The sequence below is a fragment of the Loxodonta africana genome, chromosome 7 (assembly GCF_030014295.1).
Source record: "Loxodonta africana isolate mLoxAfr1 chromosome 7, mLoxAfr1.hap2, whole genome shotgun sequence".
NCBI lineage: Eukaryota > Metazoa > Chordata > Mammalia > Proboscidea > Elephantidae > Loxodonta > Loxodonta africana.
Window position 1 is genome coordinate 27,131,268 of NC_087348.1, and position 20,589 is coordinate 27,151,856.

Consider the following 20,589-nt stretch of genomic DNA (forward strand, 5'->3'; position numbering starts at 1 on the left):
TTTTGGTCTTGACTATCAGATTGTGAGCTAACTCATGATATCACAGTTTTAGAGATTTAAAACTAAAGATGAGAGAGATTGCTGTTCTTTTCTTTCAATTAAGAGAAAAAACCAAGTTTGATTTCTTTGAACCAAACCACATCCTTACTATTGTGCAATATTATCAATAATATTTAAAACTATATTTAAAGACAGTCTTTTATACACAGTTTATTTAAAAGTTAGGGACAAATTCTATTAAAATAGTATGCTCAATGAGAAAAGACTTTGGTGTCCATTATCTTGATGACTATATTCTTGACATCCGTATTCCTCAAACTGTAGATCAAGGGATTCAACATGGGGATCACCACTGTGTAAAACACAGAGGCTACTTTGACGGTACCTCTGGAGTTTTTGGTGTTGGGCACACAGTAGAGGAAGAGGATGGTACCATCGAAGATAGTGATGGCAGTCAGATGAGAGGCACAGGTAGAGAACGCCTTATGACGACCACTGGCTGAATGCATTTTCAAGATGGTGACAACGATGGACACATAAGATGTGAGAATGTTGAGTAATGTACTCACCTCATTAAAAGTGGCAAAGATGAAAAGCAACAACTGACTAAGAGAAGTATCAGAGCAAGAAAGAGACAGAAGTGAGGAGAATTTGCAGAAGAAGTGATTGATTGTGTCGAAACCATGGAAAGATAATTTCAAAGCAGAGCATGTCAGAACAAAGGAACATGCTATTCCCCATGCATATGATCCCACCACCAGCATAGTGCAGCATCTCTGGGACATGGCAACTGTGTAGAGCAGAGGGTTGCAAATGGCCACAAAGCGGTTATAGGCCATTACAGCTAATAGAAAAGATCCAGTCACCACAAAGGTACAAAAGAGAAAAAATTGCACTACACATCCTAAAAATGAAATGGTTCTGTCTTCTACAACTATGTTCACCAGCATCTTGGGAGCAACGATGGAAGAATAGCAGAAATCCACAAATGAGAGGTGGCTGAGGAAAAAGTACATGGGGGCGTGCATCTTGCGGTTAATTCTAATGATTACAATTATCCCAGGATTCCCTACAACAGTGACACCGTAGATGGCCATAAATACCAAGAAGAGGGGAACCTGCAGTTCTTGGCAATCTGAGAAGCCCAAAAGGGTGAACGTCGCCCTGCTTTTATTTCTGTCTGACAATAACATGGCTTCTGTTTGTCGAAATCTGAAAGTCAGCCCTAGAAATAAAAAAAAAAGATATATATTAAAAAGAGTGAGGATATAGGATGCTTGGTTAAGTACCCCTTGCCAAGACTGGAAAACATATCTCTTTCAGAATCTGTCTATATTTTTATTAAATAAAATATGGTAAATTTCTCAAATTTTAAAACATAATAAGCATTTATTTTTAAAATTTTCTCAAGAAATTTAGGGATTGTGCGGTAATTTTATATCAAATTCTTACATAACACTTTCAATTCTCCTTGAATGTTATCAGTTCATAGAAGACAAGCCTGGCCTGATGCTAGAACAAAAATCTGAAAAATCTGAATTATATCATTTAATTGGCTCATAACATGTAACAGTATGGACATAAAGAATGGACAGCCTTGACAATTCCCATTGGTGTTTTTATTGTTACTTCTGCGTAGTATGTTGATGTTTGTTTTTCTTTCCGACACAGTAAATCTGATATCGAAATAAGTTTTTTATTAGTTTTTACAGCTTGTGTGGTGCCATTGGTTAATTCCCTTGGCAACAAAGCAAAATTGGAAGGCTCCAGTCTTCCCAGAGGCACCTTTGGAAAAAGGACCGGTGATGTAATTCTGAAAAATCAGACACTGAAAAATTTATGGAGCACAGTTCTAATCTTACACTCTCGGGGTCATCGTGATTCCAAGTTGACTTGTCGACAACATTTTTTTTCATTTTTCAAATCTGGGTGTTCTAAATTCTAATTCTCCCTCATGGCTAGAGAAATTAAAAGACTAGAGCAGATGATTAATATAATCTGGTATACATTCGTATTCTAAAGATGGCATAACAGAAGTCAGAAGAATCCTTGACTTTCACAATGACATGCAGATAAAATCCAGTCTATAACCCACAGCCATGTGTCCATTTCTCCACCCCATACAATGGTCCATCTTTTATATCTACCTACTAATATATTTCCTTTGTTAATGATCACCCCCTTAAATTTTGAGCAAACTAGAGACTCTAAAACTATGGGAAATAGTCCAATGACACTGTTACGTGCCACAGAGATATAGTAGAGAGCAGCATCCAGATGAAACACAGGAGAATGGGATTTAGAGATGTCTTCACACAGGAATAACTAAAGACTCTTTGAGTTAGAAATTCCCATTCCCAAGTCTCTCTCATTCACTTCTCTTTCTTCAATACACCTAGGATACTCATTCTGTCCCTGTATTACATATTATAAGAATTAAAAACTTGGAGTGGTAGGACATAATTAGGGTATTTATGAGAAAACAGTAGCGCGCACACACACACACACACACACACAATCATTGTATTTCTTGAATTGATGACGAGCGCCTCTCAGGTCCTAACATACTGGGAAACTCTTTCTCCATCTATGATTTGTGGTAAGTTCATCTCTGATTCTGAAACCCAACAAATCATTTTCAGATGGTCCAGAAATAAAGATGTCAGGTCATGTGCTATACTGAGTTCCTCAATGGCCCCATCCTGTTCCTGAGTGTTGAAGACAATCTCAAAAAGTAACCCATCACAAAACTAGTCATTCTAATTCACATTTTTTAACAACATATTTAATTTATTTAAGTCATTTAAATTTTTATTTTAATCAAATATATGTCTTTAATGTAAAGACTATTTTCTTTCCCAAATGTTTATATTAAATTAGTGATAAATTTATGCTCTCATTTAGTCCAGGAATAAACCCAGGTGCTCCTTGGAAACTCTATGGGGCAGTTCTACTCTGTCCCATAGGGTTGCTATGAGTCGGAATCGACTCGACGGCACTGGGTTTGGTTTTTGGTTTGGTTTTAGTCCAGGAATAGGATAGCTAAAATCTCTTTCCCTATAATTTCCTCCCGTTTTATTGTTCTTTTGATGTCAGGGAACACATGCTTTCCCTCCTTTATGTTTATAATCATTAGAGGTGGAAGTTTAGATACATGATAGGTAGATGGATAAATAGATAGGTAGAAGGTGGATAGATGATGATAGATGATAGATAGATAGATAGATAGATAGATAGATAGATAGATAGATAGATAGATAGATGAGAGAAAGACAGATGATAGATTAGATAGACAGACAGATAGATAGATGATAGATAGATAGATGATAGATAGATAGATGATAGATAGATAGATAGATAGATAGATAGATAGATAGATAGATAGATAGATAGATAGATAGATAGATGATAGATTGATAGATGATAGGTAGATAGACAGATAGATGATAGACAGACAGAAGATAGATAGACAGGTAGGTAGATAGATGATAGACAGATAGATGATAGACAGACAGACAGGTAGACATGTAGACAGATGATAGACAGACAGACAGATAGACAGACAGGTAGACAGATAGATTCTTTTTCAAAAGACTTTGTTCAATTTCTGTTTATTATATTCTGCTTAAATACTTGTCTACCCTATTTTGAAACCTGCTCCAAAAATTTGCAAGAGGAAGAAAATACACATTCCCAAACCCCTTATGGCTCCTCTAATCCCCTACCCAAGGTACCTGGCACCCAGGGCAGTATTACTGAGGAGTTTCGTGAATTAGGTTCAACTCAACAGCAATAGGTTAGTTTTTTTCGTTGTTGTTTTGTTTTTTTTGATAAGCCCAGTTCTCTATGCAAAGCTTGGCATAAAGATTGTGCATCTTCTTCCTTGCATGTTCAGATATGTACCTTTTGTTTTGGCTCAATATTTCTCAAGAATTCTACTTCTAAAAGTTATGTTTTCCCCCTACATGTTGTATCCTAGATATCCTACACTGATGTTAATAACATTATGTCTTTAGAATTTTTAACAAACCTGCTAATGGCAAAGAGAAGGCCTCTCCTGCCTCTGGGAAACTTCAATGGGAGAGAAGTATATGCAACATTACATTTGTGCTCACAACCTTGGAACATAAACCCTAGAGGCTATATGTTGCCCCATTCTCTAGAGGACAAAAAATACCCAATTTACTACCTTTTTTAGCTGTACTGGAAAACTTGGAGGAAAATTACATTATCATTAGGAACATTTTATAAGAAGCAATTCATATTTTAAAATCATCTTCCTCTGTGTTCTGAACACTTCCATAATGTCCAATAGTTGTCAAGTATATGTGACTACAAAAAAAAAAAAATGCCATTTCATTGATTCCAATTCATACTGATCATATTGTAACTATAGGAGACACAACCACCAAATATTAATTGACTAATTGTTAAGTACCCTTCTGATAGGTGAGAAATGATATCTAAGAGCAGTTTACACATATGCTTCTACTATTTTGACTCTTATTGAACAAGCCTTCATACCTTTTGGAGCTATTTGAATTTTCTTAGTAAGGACTGTAATCATATCTTATGTTCATTTTTCCATAGGATTCTTATTTTCTCCTCTATTCTATGGGACATAACTGGTAATTTTTTCCAGATTCTTTCATTTGTGATTTTAATTTATGTTCTTTTGTTTTTTGCTACAAAATTTCTGTATATTCATGTAATCTAAATTTTAAACTTTGTTTTCAGAATGTAATTTGATGCAAGAAGTAAGAAAGAGGTCCAATTTCATCCTTTTCTTGTATGGCTAAGGAAAGATGCCCATATGGCTCTTGAACATCTGTTGGCCCCAATATTACACTATTTTAATAACAGATACTTTAGAATTTTTTTAATACTTTGCAGGATTAGCCTTCCTACTCTAATTTGCTTTATTTTCTTTTTCAGTCTTTTTTTTCCTGAGTATCTTTGATTGTTTATTCTTTCATATGAACATTAGAAAAGAAATTTTAAAATTTGATTCCTTGGTATTACCAGATGAATCTTGCAGTACATTCTTTTTAGTCTTAATAAAGGTGAACTTGAGTAAACAAATCTTGGAAAGATTTCTAGACCTGATACTACTAGCCCCGCAACCTTTGAGTAAATAATATCCAGGCATAATCTAGGAATATTGAAATGACCCCAATGATTGTCCATTCTGAAGAGGAAATTAATATTCATGACCTCTCAGAATGACAGCCTTAGAGTTAATAGAAAGAAAGCACAGTAGAATTGGAGACAAAAGAGCTAAGTTCCTGTCCTAAACCAGTCACTTCTGTTTATATGAATTTGAGTCAATTAGAAATTTCTTGAAATTCTGTATTATCATCTATGCACTGGTGTATAATGGTCCTTTTCCTCTCTCCTTCTCAACATAAGCTGATCATTTAAATTACAAGACTGCTCATTCATAGGATCCACAGAACCAAAGGAACAAAAGTGTCAGACAAGAATTGTTCCCCTTTATCACCACTGTTATTTAACATTGTGCTGGAAATCCAACCTAGAGCAATAAGGCAAGAGAAAGAAATAAAGGGCATCCAGCTTAGAAAGGAAGAAAGAAAACTATCCGTACTCACAGATGATATGATCCAAAACATAAGCCAGCATAATAAAACAGGAGAAATGCTATGGGCCCTTGTATATGGCATAAATACAACACAAACCATAACTAACAAACACCAGGAGATAAACTAGATAACTGGGAGCTCCTAAAAACTCAACACTCAAGCCCAGAGATCTACAGGAAAACTCCTGGAACTAATAGAAAAATTCAGCAGTGTAGCAGGAAACAAAGTCAACATCAAAAAATCTGTTGGATTCCTATGGATCAACAAAGAAAACTTGGAAAAGGAAATTAGGAAAACAATACCACTTATAATGGCCTCTAAAAAGATAAAACACTTAAGAATAAATCTAACCACGGACGTAAAAGACCTATATAAAGAAAACTACAAAACACTACTGCAAGACACCAAAAGGGACTTACATAAATGGAGAAACATACCATGCTTTTGGATTGTGAAAATGTCAATTCTCCCCAAAGGGGTCTACAGATATAAAACAATTTCAATCCAAATACCAACAGCATTCTTTAACAAGATGCTAAATTATTCACCTACTTCACATGGGAAAGAGTGAAGTCCTGGATAAGCAAAGCATTATTGTATTGAAGAAAAGAAGTAAAATAGGAGGTCTCACACTACCTGATATCAGCACCTACTATACAGCCATGGTAGTCAAAACAGCCTGAAACTGGTACAGATAGATCAGTGGAACAAAATCAAGTGCACAATCATAAATCTATCCAAATATGGTCAGCTGATTTTAGACAAAGAACCAATGTACATTGAATGAGGAAAACTAGTGTTTTAAAAAACAATGCTGACCAACCTGGATGTCCATGTGTAAAAAAATGAAACAGGACCCATAACTCACACCATACAGAATGATTAACTCGAAAGGAACCAAAGGCCTAAATACAGAACCTGCAATGATAGAGATCATGGAAAAAAAAAAAAAAACAGGTGTAATGGTTCAGATTGTGTGTCAACTTGGCTAGATCATGTTTCGCAGTGTTTATAAGGGATCACCCCTGTGATGGGACCTCCTGTGAGTAGCCAATCAGTTGAAAGACAGTTTCCTTGGGTGTGTAGCCTACATCCAAAAATAAGAGGGTGTTTTGGGTTTTGCTCTTTCTGGATTCTGCAGCTGTCTCCTGTTCATCTGACCTTCAGTTATTGGGAGTTCAGCTAGTAGCTTACCTGCAATCTTTGGATTCGTTGACCTTTACAGCCTGTAAGCCAAGAGCTCTTCTCTCTGACCTGCTGATCTTTGGTTCATTAGTCCTTGTGGCTGTGTGAATCAGGAGAAGCCTCTATTCTGATCCACCGACTTGGGAGGTACCAGCCTCCACAATCACTTAACCCATTTCCTTTATATAAATCTTTCTCTCTCTCTGTCTTTATTTTTCTCTATATATACACTTTACTGCTTTTGCTTCTGTAGAGAACACAGCATAAGAAAACAGGGGAAATGCTAGGGGCCCTAGGTGATGGCATAATTACAGTATAAATATGGCACCTCCTTAAGTAGCTAGAAAAAGAAATACCATAAGATCCAGCAATCCCACTCCTAGGAAAATATTCTAGAGAAATAAGAACCATCACAGAAATACACATATGCACACTGGTGTTCATTGCAGCATTATTCACAATAGCAAGAAGATGGTGTGTACACACAATGGAATATTATGCAATGATAAACAACAACGATGAAACATTGAAACCTTTTAAACATCTTCCGATGTAAGTGAATCCAGAGAGCATTATGATGAGTGAAATAAGTCAATCACAAAGGAAAAATATTGCATGAGACCACTAGTATAAAAATGCAGGAAAAGATTCACATATAGAAAAAAAGAACCTTTGAGGGTTATGAGGGAACTGGGAGGTGTGGAGAGAAAATCACTTAATTGTTAACTTCAGTGAGAAGATAGACAACACACAACATAGGAGAAGGTAGTACATCTTGATGAAAGCAAAGTTGTAGAAGCTTCCTGTTGTTGTTGTTGTTAGGTGCCCTTGAGTCGGTTCTGACTCACAGCAATCCTATGCACAACAGAATGAAACACTGCCCTGTCCTGTGCCATCCTTACAATCGTTGTTATGCTTCAGCTTATTTCTGCAGCCACTGTGTCAATCCACCTCGTTGAGGGTCTTCCTCTTTTACACTGACCCCTCTCTCTGCCAACCATGATGTCCTTCTCCAGGGACTGATCCCTCCTGACAACATGTCCAAAGGATGTAAGACGCAGCCTTGCCATCCTTGCTTCTAAGGAGCATTCTGGTTGTATTTATTCATTCTTTTGGCAGTCCATGGTGTATTCAATATTCTTCGCCAACACCACAATTCAAAGGCATCAATTCTTTTTCGGCCTTCCTTATTCATTGTCCAGCTTTCACACGCATATGATGCGCTTGAAAATACCATGGGTTGGGTCAGGTGCACCTTAGTCTTCAAAGCTACATCTTTGCCCTTCAACACTTTAAAGAGGTCTTTTGCAGCAGATTTACCCAATGCAAAGTGTCTTTTGATTTCCTGACTGTTGCCTCTATGGGTGTTGATTGTGGATCCAAGTAAAATGAAATCCTTGACAACTTTAATATTTTCTCCATTTGTCATGATGTTGCTCATTGGTCCAGTTGTGAGGATTTTTGTTTTCTTTATTTTGAGGTGCAATCCATACTGAGGGCTGTGGTCTTTGATCTTCATTAGTAAGTGCTTCAAGCCCTCTTCACTTTCACCAAGCAAGGTTGTGTCATCTGCATAACGCAGGTTGTTAATGAGTCTTCCCCCAATCTTGATGCCCCGTTCTTCTTCATATATTTCAGCTTCTCATATTATTTGCTCAGCATACAGATTGAATAGGTATGGTGAAAAATCCTGATGTACACCTTTCCTGACTTTAAACCAATCAGTACCCCCTTGTTCTGTCTGAACAACTGCCTCTTGATCTATGTGAAGGTTCCTCAGGAGTACAATTAAGTGTTCTGGGATTCCCATTCTTTGCAATGTTATCCATAATTTGTTATGATCCACAGAGTCAAATGCCTTTGCATAGTCAATAAAACACAGGTGAACATCCTTCTGGTATTCTCTGCTTTCAGCCAGGATCCATCTGACATCAGCAATGATATCCCTGGTTCCATGTCCTCTTCTGAAACTGGCCTGAATTTCTGGCAGTTCCCTGTCGATATGCTGCAGCCATTTTTGAATGATCTTCAGCAAAATTTTGTTTGGTTGTGATATTAATGACATTGTTCTATAATTTCCACATTTGGGTGGATCACCTTTCTTTGGAATAGGCATAAATATGGATCTCTTCCAGTCAGTTGGCCAGGAAGCTGTCTTCCATACTTCTTGGCACAGGCAAGTGAGCACCTCCAGCATTGCATCCATTTATTGAAACATCTCAATTGATTTTCCATCAATTCCTGGAGCCTTGTTTTTCACCAATGCCTTCAGAGATTTCCTATTTCTTCATCTTTGGCCGTAGAGGTTGGTGCACAAATTTGAATAATAGTCATATTAACTGGTCTTCCTTGTGGGCGTGTGGATATTACCCTATCACGGACAGCGTTGTACTTCAGTATAGATCTTGAAATGTTCTTTTTAATGATGAATGCAACACCATTCCTCTTCAAGTTGTCATTCCCAGCATAGAAGACTATATGATTGCCTGATTCAAAACGGCCAATACCAGTCTATTTCAGCTCACTACTGCCTAGGATATTGATGTTTACGCATTCCATTTCATTTTTGATGATTTTTAGTTTTCTAGATTCATACTTCGTATATTCTAGGTTCTGATAATTAATGGATGTTTGCAGCTGTTTCTTCTCACTTTGAGTCTTGTCACATCAGCAAATGAAGGTCCCAAAAGCTTTACTCCATCCACGTCATTAAGGTCGACTACACTTTGAGGAGGCAGCTCTTCCCCAGTCACCTTTTGAGTGCCTTCCAACCTGAGGGGTTCATCTTCCAACATTATATCAGACAATGTTCCACTGCTATTCATAAGGTTTTCACTGGCTAGAGCTTTTCAGAAGTAGACTGTCGGGTCCTTCTTCCTAGTCTGTCTTAGTTTAGATGCTCAGCTGAAACCTGTCTTCCGTGGGTGACCCTGCTGGTATCTGAATACTGGTGTCATAGCTTCTAGCATCACAGCAACACAGTTTGACAAACTGACAGACACTTGGGGGTCAGAAGCTTCCTAGACACATCCAAATACCTTGAGGGACTGTGTCACTGGGGCTGAGGGCTGAGAACTATGATCTTGGAGACATCTAGGTCAATGGAATAAAATAGTTCATAAAGAAAAAGTTCTACATTTTACTTTGGTGAGTAGTGTCTAGGGTCTTAAAATCTTGCAAGTGGCCATCTAGGATGAATATATTGGTTTCATCCCGTCGAGAGCAAAGGAAAATGAAGAAAACCAAGGATATTAGGAAAATATTAGTCCGAAGTACTAATGGACCAAACGAACCACAGCCTCCACCAGCCTGATCTCAGAATAACTAGATGGCACCTGACTACAGCCATCAATCCCTTGGACAAGGATCACAATAGAAGGTCCCTGACAGAGTGGGAGAAAAATGTAGAATAAAATTCAAATTCACAAAAAGGGTCAGACTTGCTGGTCTGGCAGAGACTGGAGAAACCCCAAATACTATGGCCCACTGACACTCCTATCTCAGAACTGAAGTTGCTCCTGAAGTTGACCTTTCAGCCAAAGATTTCACAGGCCTATAATACAAACAATAACACACGTGAGGAACGTGCTTCTTAGTTCAGTCAAGAACGCAAACCAAATGGGCAACACCTGTCGAAAGCAAAGATGCGAAAGCAGGAAGGGACAAGAAACTGGATGAATGGACACTGGGAACCTGGGGTGAAAAGAGAACGAGGAAAAGAGATGATGCGATGCAGAGTTTGCAACTAATGTCAACAAACAATTAGTGTATAAATTTTTGAATGAGAAATATATCTTTGCAGCAAATTTTTGCCTAAATCACTATAAAAGGAAACATAATAATAATTAAAAACTTTTCTTTACTGAAAGGCTGTACCAAAAAAGTGAAAAGATGAGCTAAAAAACTGGGAGAATATCTTTAGAAATCATATGTTTGTTAAGACCCTAAAACCAAAAGATATATTAAACTACAATAACCCAACAACAAAAAGATGAATAATGCAGTCAAAATGCACAAATGACTTGAATAGGCATTTCACCAAATGGTCACCAAACACATGAAAAGATGCTCAATGTCATTAGCCATCAGAGAGATCCCAATCAAAACCAAAGTGAGATATAATTTCATACCCGCTAAGATGGCTAACAGAGCCCTGTTGGTCAAGTGGTTAACAGCTTCCCTGCCAACTAGAGTTCAACAGTTTGAATCCACAAGCCTATGTTTGGAAACCCTATGGGGCAGTTCTACTCTATCCTTAGGGTTGCTATGAGTCAGAATGGACTCGACAGCCACAGGTTTGATTTCGGTTTTAAGATAGATAACATTCAAAAAAAGAAAATAAGAAATGTTGGCAAGGATGTGGAGAAACTGGAATCCTTATCCATTGCTGGTGAGGATGTAAAATTGTACAGCCTTTGTGGGAAATGGTGTGGCAGTTCCTCAAAAGACTGAAAATAGAGCTATTGTATAACCCAGCAATTCCACTCTACGTACATACCTAAAACACTTGAAAGCAGAGGCTTGTACACCAGTGTTTACTACATTACTGTTCACAATAGCCAAATGTTGGAAACATTTTAAATGCTCATTAACAGATGAATGGATAAACTAAATGTGGGGCATACATGTAATGGAATACTACTTAGAAGGAGAAATGAAGTCTTGATACATGCTGCAATACGGATGGAGCTGGAAGAAGTTATGCTGAGTGAAATCAGTCAATCATAAAAGGACAACTATTGTATTACTTCTATTATATAAAAAGACAAGAAAAGACAAAAGCACAGGATACAAAGTTTATTAGTGGTTACCAGGGGAGGAAGGAAAGGGGGAAAATGGATAAATGGTGATGGAAATAGTGCTTGATGAAGGATAGAGTTGCACTGCAATTATTGTAATTTCCTCAGTAAGTTGAACACCTGTAAAAATTGAGTTGGCATAAGTTGCCTGATAGATATATATACAATGACAAACAAACAAAAACAAAAGAGGGTAGTTACTGAGGTTGATTGTGTTCAAAGGAAAACCTCATGGGATTTAATTCCATTGTTTGGAGGTTTAGGATCATGGTTACAAAGGAGATTTCAGTTAATTGGCCTAATAATGTATTTTGTGCTTCCTTTCTACCTACTGGCTCAAGGCACAGTGCCTAGGCTATAAAAAAACTTGCATGTGGCCTTCCAAGTCATGATTGATCTCTATTTTTCTGGAGCAATTGAGGAAGAAAGAGCAAGGAAAAGGAGGGAGAAACAAAATCTGTGGCTGACTGCCTCCTTGAACAAATGCCTCCATTGCTATGAGATCAGAAAAACTCAATGGTTCTTGGCTACTATTACTGAATATGCTGATCAAGGGTTGTATAGAAGAATCCTGATTAAAAAAAGACAGAAAGTTCAGGACAGAATTTTAAATTCTCATGGACTCCAGACTTTCTGAAGCCATGCAGGCTGGGTGAACCCCTGGAACTATGGCCCAGAGTTAATTTATAAACCTTAAACCCAAATTATCACTCAAAGTCTTCTTAAAACCAAAGGACAGTTTAGCTTAACTAGTAAAAAATGTCCTCCTTGAGCATTAATCTTTTTTTAAGGACCATCTATATGGAATCAAAGTGAAAACAGCAACTCAAAAGATTAGGTAGGAATCTTAGGGAGTAGTGTGTTTGTGTAACGGGGAAGGAATAACAAAGAAAAGGAGAGTGAAAATGGTTGCACAATTCAAAGAATATAATGAATGTCTGTCTTAGTTATCTAGTGTTGCTATAGCAGATATAGCACAAGTAGATTCCTTTAACAAAAGAAACTTATTCTCTCTCAGTTTAGGAGGCTAGAAGTCCGAATTCAGGGTGCCAGCTTCAGGGGAAGGCTTTTGCTCTCTGTTGGCTCCGGAAGAAGGTCCTTGTCATCAATCTTTTCCTGGCTTAGGAGATTTTCAGCACAGGAATTCCAAGGGAAGCACTCTGCTCAGAGCACTATATTCTTGGTAGTCAGAGGTCCTTCTGTCTCTCTGCTCACATCTCTGTTTTATAGCTCAAAAGTGACTGACTCAAGACACAACCAAATCTTGCAGACTGTGTCCTACTTTATTAACATAATTGCCTTTATCTTGCCTTATTAACATCATAGAGGTCGAATTCACAACACACGACAATAACATCAGATGACAAAATGGTGGAACATCACATAATACTGGCAATCATGACCTAGCCAAGGTGACACACATTTTCGGGGCATAGTATTTAGTCCATGACATTCCACCATTTGATCTCCCCAAATTCATCTTCTTGCCGCTTGTAAAACACATACACCCCATCATACCATAGCAAAAGTCTTAAATCATCCCAAGTCCAATATTCAAAAATTCCACTTCATCTGTAAAATTGAATATACATGTTATCTGCTTCCAAATTACAGTGGTTGAATAGGCACAAGCTAGACATTTCCATTATTAATGAGAGAATTTCAAGGGAAAAAATAGTAACAGACACCAAGCAAGTCAACGTAACACATTACATTAACTCTCGATGCTTAAAAACTATCCTCTGTCTCTGAGACCATTTAGGCAATCGCCCTGGCTTCCAAACTCTTGGTGCTGGTCACGCTCTCTGGGATTCTGGGTGGAAGCCCCTTGGCCCTTGACTTCAGCTCTACCTTCCAGGCCTACTGAAAAAACAGCGCTGTTCCTTCATATTTGGGTAGCCACATTCTCCAAGTCCATCTGAATGGTGAACCTCCTGCCTTGGCCCCAGCAGGCCCCACCATTTTTCTACCCCTTGGGGATTATAACCATTATAAGAAATATTAAAAACGTTTTAAGAAATTAAAAATAAGAATAAGAATAAAAATATGAATCATAAAATACCGGTATCTATGAGGAAAGTTAAATTGAAACATGATTTTAGGAGAAGAAGGGAAAATGTAAATCTGAAAGCTCAAAATGATCTTGTTCATAGTTTGAATGAATTATGATGTGTAATGGAGATTACAATTCTTTTTGATGTTTAAACTTAGTATTTTATATGTCAAATTGAATTCCTGGGGTTTATACACATTTACAAAACTAATTTAATGGTGTATGGACAAAAATTTTGGAAGCATTAGTCATATATATTAGGTTCAAATTATAGGCAAAGGAATCTGCCAAAAAGAACCTAGAATGTCACAATTTGAGAATGAAAGAACATGAGCTTGTATAAAAGTATTTTCTAGAAAAGGTGTTTGCCAGTGTGGCTGGATTCTGACACGATCGCTCCAATTCTGTCAACAGTTGCGTTTACCACTGTAGCCGAGTTAATTCAACTGTATGAGCCTCAGTTTCATCATAGTAAAAGCAAAGTCAGCTGTGTCACCTCAAACACAAAACAAGATTATCATTTCCCACAAGGGAGAGAAGTGAAAGTTCTCTGTAAAAAGGGATTGATTACCCATCATTAATCCAATTTAAGATAAATACCATTTCCTAAGACCAAAGAAAATTTTAAATTTTATGTGTCAGATATGTAGTGAAAGATAAATTTGTAAATACCTGGAGACACAGAATTTAAATAAATGAAAAACCATTATTTCATCAGACAGTTAATTACTAAGAGAACAGTTCTACAGTCTTTATATTTGCATGTACAATGACCGTTCAATTCATTCTTTATCAAATAATGCTTAAAAAAAAAAAAAACCATTGCCATTCAATGGATTCCACCTGACAGTCACACTATAGAACTGAAAATTAAAAATTAGAATAATGATCATAACTTTAAAGTCATATGAACCTTCCAAGTAATTTCTTGGGCCATATAAAATTGTTCTGCAAATTATTTTTTTCTCTGTCACTAAAACTCCTGGCAAATTATTTCTCCCACTATATTTTGTTTTATTTGGAATTTAATCTAGACATATTGAGTAGAGAAAAGAGAAGGATGTACAAGTTTGTCAAGCAAAACTGAGTTAAGGGGATAGAACTGATATATCTAGTTGCAAATGACAGCCTGGATTTCATTTTATTTTAAATAAGTTTAGGTGACTATTACCAGGCAACACTTTGGCAAATTCAAATAATTTTTTTGAATTTTTCTGTGGTGGATGGAAGTCCTGTTGATATGAATTTACTAATTATGCTCTAGTTCCAAATATATATACATATAAATAAAAATAAATTAATAAAGTATATATACCAATTGTGATGGTTAACTAGGCAAATTAATAGCATGAAACACAGATAGGGCAGATACTTATTTTCTCTATTTTTTGTATATTCGTGTTTTCTGAAATCCATTTCTAAGCCTCTGGTACAGCCTATTGAAACTATCATTCAGTCATGTTGGAGCTCTTTTGAAGATGTGTTCAGGTTGTGGATCTAATTCATTCAACTTAGCATTCATGTATATAAGATACAACATACACACACACACACACACACACATGCACACACAAATGCACACAGTGTTCACTCAATAAAAACTGATGGACTCAATATTACATTCCCATTTGCTTGAGTTTGTTCATTCTAGTCTATTCTGAATAAAATCCCTTCTTCACTGAAATGTGTCTCCTAAAATTCTGCCCATTCTCTAGGACAACTTCAAATAATAACTTTTTTATGAGGACTTATTTCTAAAGTCCCTAAATTGATTCTAATCCTTCCTTGCCCCAAACCTTCTAGGGTAATTATTATAGTTGGTCTTATGTAATGGCACTTTCTTTGTTACCCCAGCATCACCACTAGATTATGCGTTCCTTGAAGGCATGTCTTATCTCTAATTCCATCTGTATACATATAAAAAACCCAAACCCGCTGTCATGGAGTCGATGTCTACTCATAGTGACCCTATAGTAAGTGTAGAACTTCCCCATAGAGTTTCCAAGGAGCACCTGGTGGATTCAAACTGCTGATATTTTGTTAGCAACCATAGCACTTAACCACTTGGGCACCAGGGTTTCCTTGTGTGTATATATATAATATATATTATATATATATTATATATATATTATATATATATAATATATATAATATAATATATATATAACATATATTATATATATTATATATATATATACATACACATACACACACATATCTATATATGCACACACATATATATAAACACACACACATGTATATATGTATGCAAAAAACGTGTGTTTCTGAGAACCCAGTATGCTCCAGGTATCTTATAAGACAGGGTTGGAATTAATGTTCATTCAGATAATGCAAGGTGCCCCACATGATATATATATTACCTTTTGAACTTCACTCTCGGATAATGAGTTATCTTGTGGCATCACATTTTCGTAGATTTTAAACTAAGAATGAAAGAAATTGTGGTCTTTAAAGTGCGAGGCAAAGCCAAGTTTATTCTCTTTGAACCAAAATCTACATTCTTTCTATTGTGCAATATTAATTATAATTTTTAAAGATATCTTTAGAAACAAGCTTTGCAGAAAAGTGAGGGACAAATGCTACTGAAATAATGCGTTCAATGAAAAAAGAATTTAAAATCCTTTATCTTGCTGACTGTATTCTTGACATCCTTATTCCTCAGGCTGTAGATCAAGGGATTTAACATGGGGATCACCACTGTGTAAAACACAGAGGCTATTTTGGCAGTGTGCCTGGAGTTTTTGGAGTTGGGCACACAGTAGAGGAAGAGGATGGTGCCATGGAAGATAGTGATGGCAGTCAGATGAGAGGCACAGGTAGAGAATGCCTTACGACGACCACTGGCTGAACGCATTTTCAAGATGGTGACAATAAACACATAAGAGGTGAGAATGATGAGTAATGTACTCACCTCATTAAAAGTGATACAGATGAATAGCAGTAACTGGCTGAGAGAAGTATCAGAGCAAGAAAGAGAGAGAACTGAGGAGAGCTCACAGAAGAAATGATTGATTGTGTTGAAACCATGAAAAGATAATTGGAAAGTAGAGCATGTGATCACCAAGGAACATACTACTGCCCATGCATATGATCCCACCACCAGCATAGCACAGAGTCTCTGGGACATGGCAACTGTGTAGAGCAGAGGGTTGCAAATGGCCACAAAGCGGTCATAGGCCATTACAGCTAGTAAAAAGGACTCAGTCGCCACAAAGGTACCAAAGAGAAAGAATTGCACTACACATCCTAAAAGTGAAATGGTTCTTGTCTTCTACAACTAGGTTCACCAGCATCTTGGGAGCAACGATGGAGGAATAGCAGAAATCCACAAATGAGAGGTGGCTGAGGAAAAAGTACATGGGGGTGTGCAGCTTGGGGTTAATTTTGATGATTACAATCATCCCAATATTCCCTACAACAGTGACACTGTAGATGGCCAAAAATACCACGAAGAGGGGAACCTGCAGTTCTTGGCAATCTGAGAAGCCCAAATGGGTGAATGTGACAGCACTTTTACTTCCCTCTGACAATAACATGGCTTCTTTTCGTCGAAATCTGAAAGTCAGTCCTAGAAGTTAAAAAAAAAAAAAAAAAAAGATAGTGGGGATATAGGAAGCTTGGATCAACTTTCCCTTGCCGAGACTGGAAAGAATATGTCTTTCAGAATCTATGTTTTTAATAACCAAAATGTGGTAAAATTCTATAATTTTCAAACATGATTACCCCTTAAAGAATTTAGAGATCTTATGGTAAATTTAAGTCAAGTTCTCACATAACAACTTCAGTTCTCCTTGAATGTTATCAGTTCATAGAAGACAAGCCTAGCCCGATGTTGGATTATGTCAGCCTCACAGTCAATAACAAAAATCAGAAAACCTAAATTATATCATTTAATCAGTTCATAACATCTACACACTATGGACATAAAGAATGGTCAGCCTTAACACTTCACATCTATGTTTTTTATTAATTCTGCATAGTACTTTAATCTATGCTTTTCTTTCTGACACAGTATCACTCATATCAAACTAAATTTCAATTACTTTTTAGCAGCATGTGTGGCACCTTTGCTGCTGCCCTTGGCTAGAAATAAAAAATTTGAAGGTTCCTGTCTACCCACAGGCACATTTGAAAAATGGGTTGGTGATGTAATTCTGAAAAATAAGACACTGAAAAATTTATGAAGCACCGTTCTCCTGTTATACTCATGAGGTTCCCATGATTCCAAGTCGACTAGTCGGTAACATTTTTTCATTCTTCAAATCCGGTTGTTCTGAGTTCCAATTCTCCCTCATTGTTTCAGGAATAAAAAGACTAGAGCAGATGATAAATATAATCCAGTGTACATTCTTATTCTAAAGATGGCAGAACAGCAGTCAGAAGATGCCTTGAATTTCACAACGACATGCAGATAAAATCCAGTCTATGATCCCCAGCCATGTATTCATTTCTCCACCCCATACAAGAGACCATGTTATAAATCTACCTACTAATATATTTCCTTTGTTAATGATCACCCCCTTAAAATTTGAGCAAACTAGAGACTCTAAAATTATGGGAAATAGTCCAATGACACTGTTATGTGCCACAGAGATATAGTAGAGAGCAGAATCCAAATGAAACACAGGAGAATAGGATTTAGAGCTGTTTTCACACAGGAATAACTAAAGACTCTTGGACTTAGAAATTCACATTCCCACAGCCTCTCATTCACTTCTCTTCCTTCAACACATCTAGAATACTCATTCTTTCACTCTGTTATGTATGTATAACAATTAAAAACATGGAATCGCAGTGCACGATTAAGTCATTTCATAAGAAAGCAGTAATACAAAAGAATCATTAAATGGTATTTCTAGAATTGGTGCCCAGCACCTCTTAGATCCCAACACAGTGGGAAACTCCTTCTCTGTCTATGATTTGTCATAAGTTTGTCTCTGATTCTGAAACTCAACACATCATTGTCAGATGATCCTGAAATAAAGATGTCAGGTCATGTGCTGTACTGACTCCCTCAATGGCCCTATCCTGTTCCTATATAAAGCCCAATGTTGAAGACAGCCTCATCCCATTGCACAATTAGTCATTTTAATTATCACATTTTTTTCTTTAACAATATATTTCATTTATCTAAGGCATTTAAATCTTAATTTTAACCAAATATATGTCTTTAATGTAGTGGGTCTTTTCCGTGCCAAATGTTGATATTAATTTGATGATAAATGTATTTTACCATTCAGTCAAGGAAATAGAATAGCTAAAATTTCTTCCTTTAATTTCCTCCAATTTTATTGTTCTTTTACTGTCAGGGGATACATATGCTCCCTGCTTTCTGCTTTGCAATTTTGGTAAAAGCTGGAAAGATAGATTTATTTATTTATTTAAAGATCCTATCCAATCTCTGATTATTCCACTCTGCTTAAATACTTTTCTACTCTACCTTGACAACTCCTCCAAAAATTTACCAAAGTAAGAAAATATACATTCTCAAATCTCTCAAGGCTCCCCTATTGCCCTACCCGAGGTACCTGTCATTCAGGGCACTATTACTGAGGGGCCAAGTCCTCTATGCAAAGCTCTACATAAGGGGTGCACATCCTGTTCCTTGCATGTTCAGACAAGTACCTTTTGTGATGGCTTCATATTCCTCAAGAACTCTCTACCTCTAATGTTTATGTTTTCCCCCTTTCAAGTTGTTTCCTAGATACCCTACTTTGTCGTTAATATGATTATGTCTTTAAATCTTAAAACAAACCTGCTAATGGCAAAGAGAAGGCCCCTCTTGCCTCTGGGAAACTTGGTTGGGAGTAAAGTATATGCATCTTACATCTGTGTCACAACCTTGGGACATGAACCCTAGAGACTATCTGTTGCTCCATTCTCTAAAGGACAAAAACCAAACAATTAAAATTAATTACCTATCTCAGCTGTATTAGAAAACCTGAAAGAATATTACATTTTCATTAAGAACGTTTTATAAGAAACACTTTGTATTTTAAACTCTTTTGGCCAAGTCTCCTGAACACACCCATACTCTCCAATAGTTATCAAGTATATGAATCCATGGAACTCATAACTATCAAATAATTATTGACTGATGATTATGGGCCATTCTGATAGGTGACAATGATATCTAAAGGCAGTTTTCATTTGTCCTTCTATTAATATGAGCCTGATTGCACAACTCTTCAAACATTTTAGAGCTATTTGTATTCCTTTAATTTGGACTCTTTAATGTTATCTTCCATCCATTTTTCTATAGGACTATTTGTGGTTTTCTCCTCTGTGTGATATAAGTGGAAATTATTTCCTCAATTTTCCTTTCATCTATTTAATTTATTTTCTATTGTTTTTCCTATGAAGTCTCTGTATATTCATGTCATCTAAATTTTCAGCTTTGTTTTCAGAACCTGTTTTGATGTGTGGAATAAGAAAGAGATACAATTTTATCTTTTTCCTATAGCTAAAGAAAGATGTTCACTTGGCTCTTGAGCATGTTTGTCCCAAAATAACAATATTTTTAATAATGAGTCAAAACAAACAAACAAACAAAAAACCGTGTTGTCTTCAGGTTGTTCCTGACTCGCAATGACTCTACCGGACAGAGTAGATTTGCCCCACAGGACTTCGGAGGAGTGACTGGTGGATTTGAAATGCTGACCTTTTGGTTAAAAGCCATACTCTTGTCCACTGAGCCACCAGCGTTTCATTTTAATAACAGAAACACTGTAATTTATTTTAAATTTTGTAGTATGAGCCTTCCTTCTCTAATTTGGTTTATTTTATTTTTACATTCTTTTATTTTTTTTCCTGAATTTCTGTGATTGTTTTTTTCATTCATAGGAACACCAGAACAGAAATTTTAAAGTATGATTCCTCGATATTACCGGGGGAATTTTGTGTTACATTCATCCTCATCCAAAAAAACTGT

General features: G+C 36.6%; 1 protein-coding gene and 1 pseudogene across 1 annotated transcript; both read right to left on the reverse strand.

Annotated features, from left to right (window-relative positions):
* Positions 1-251: 251 nt before the first annotated feature.
* Positions 252-1,193, reverse strand: LOC135232076 (olfactory receptor 5D18-like). The gene has a single exon (XM_064289364.1). The coding sequence runs from the start codon at positions 1,191-1,193 to the stop codon at positions 252-254; it is 942 nt and encodes a 313-aa protein (XP_064145434.1).
* A 15,061-nt stretch (positions 1,194-16,254) lies between these two features.
* Positions 16,255-17,194, reverse strand: LOC100654946 (olfactory receptor 5D18-like; annotated as a pseudogene).
* Positions 17,195-20,589: the final 3,395 nt, after the last annotated feature.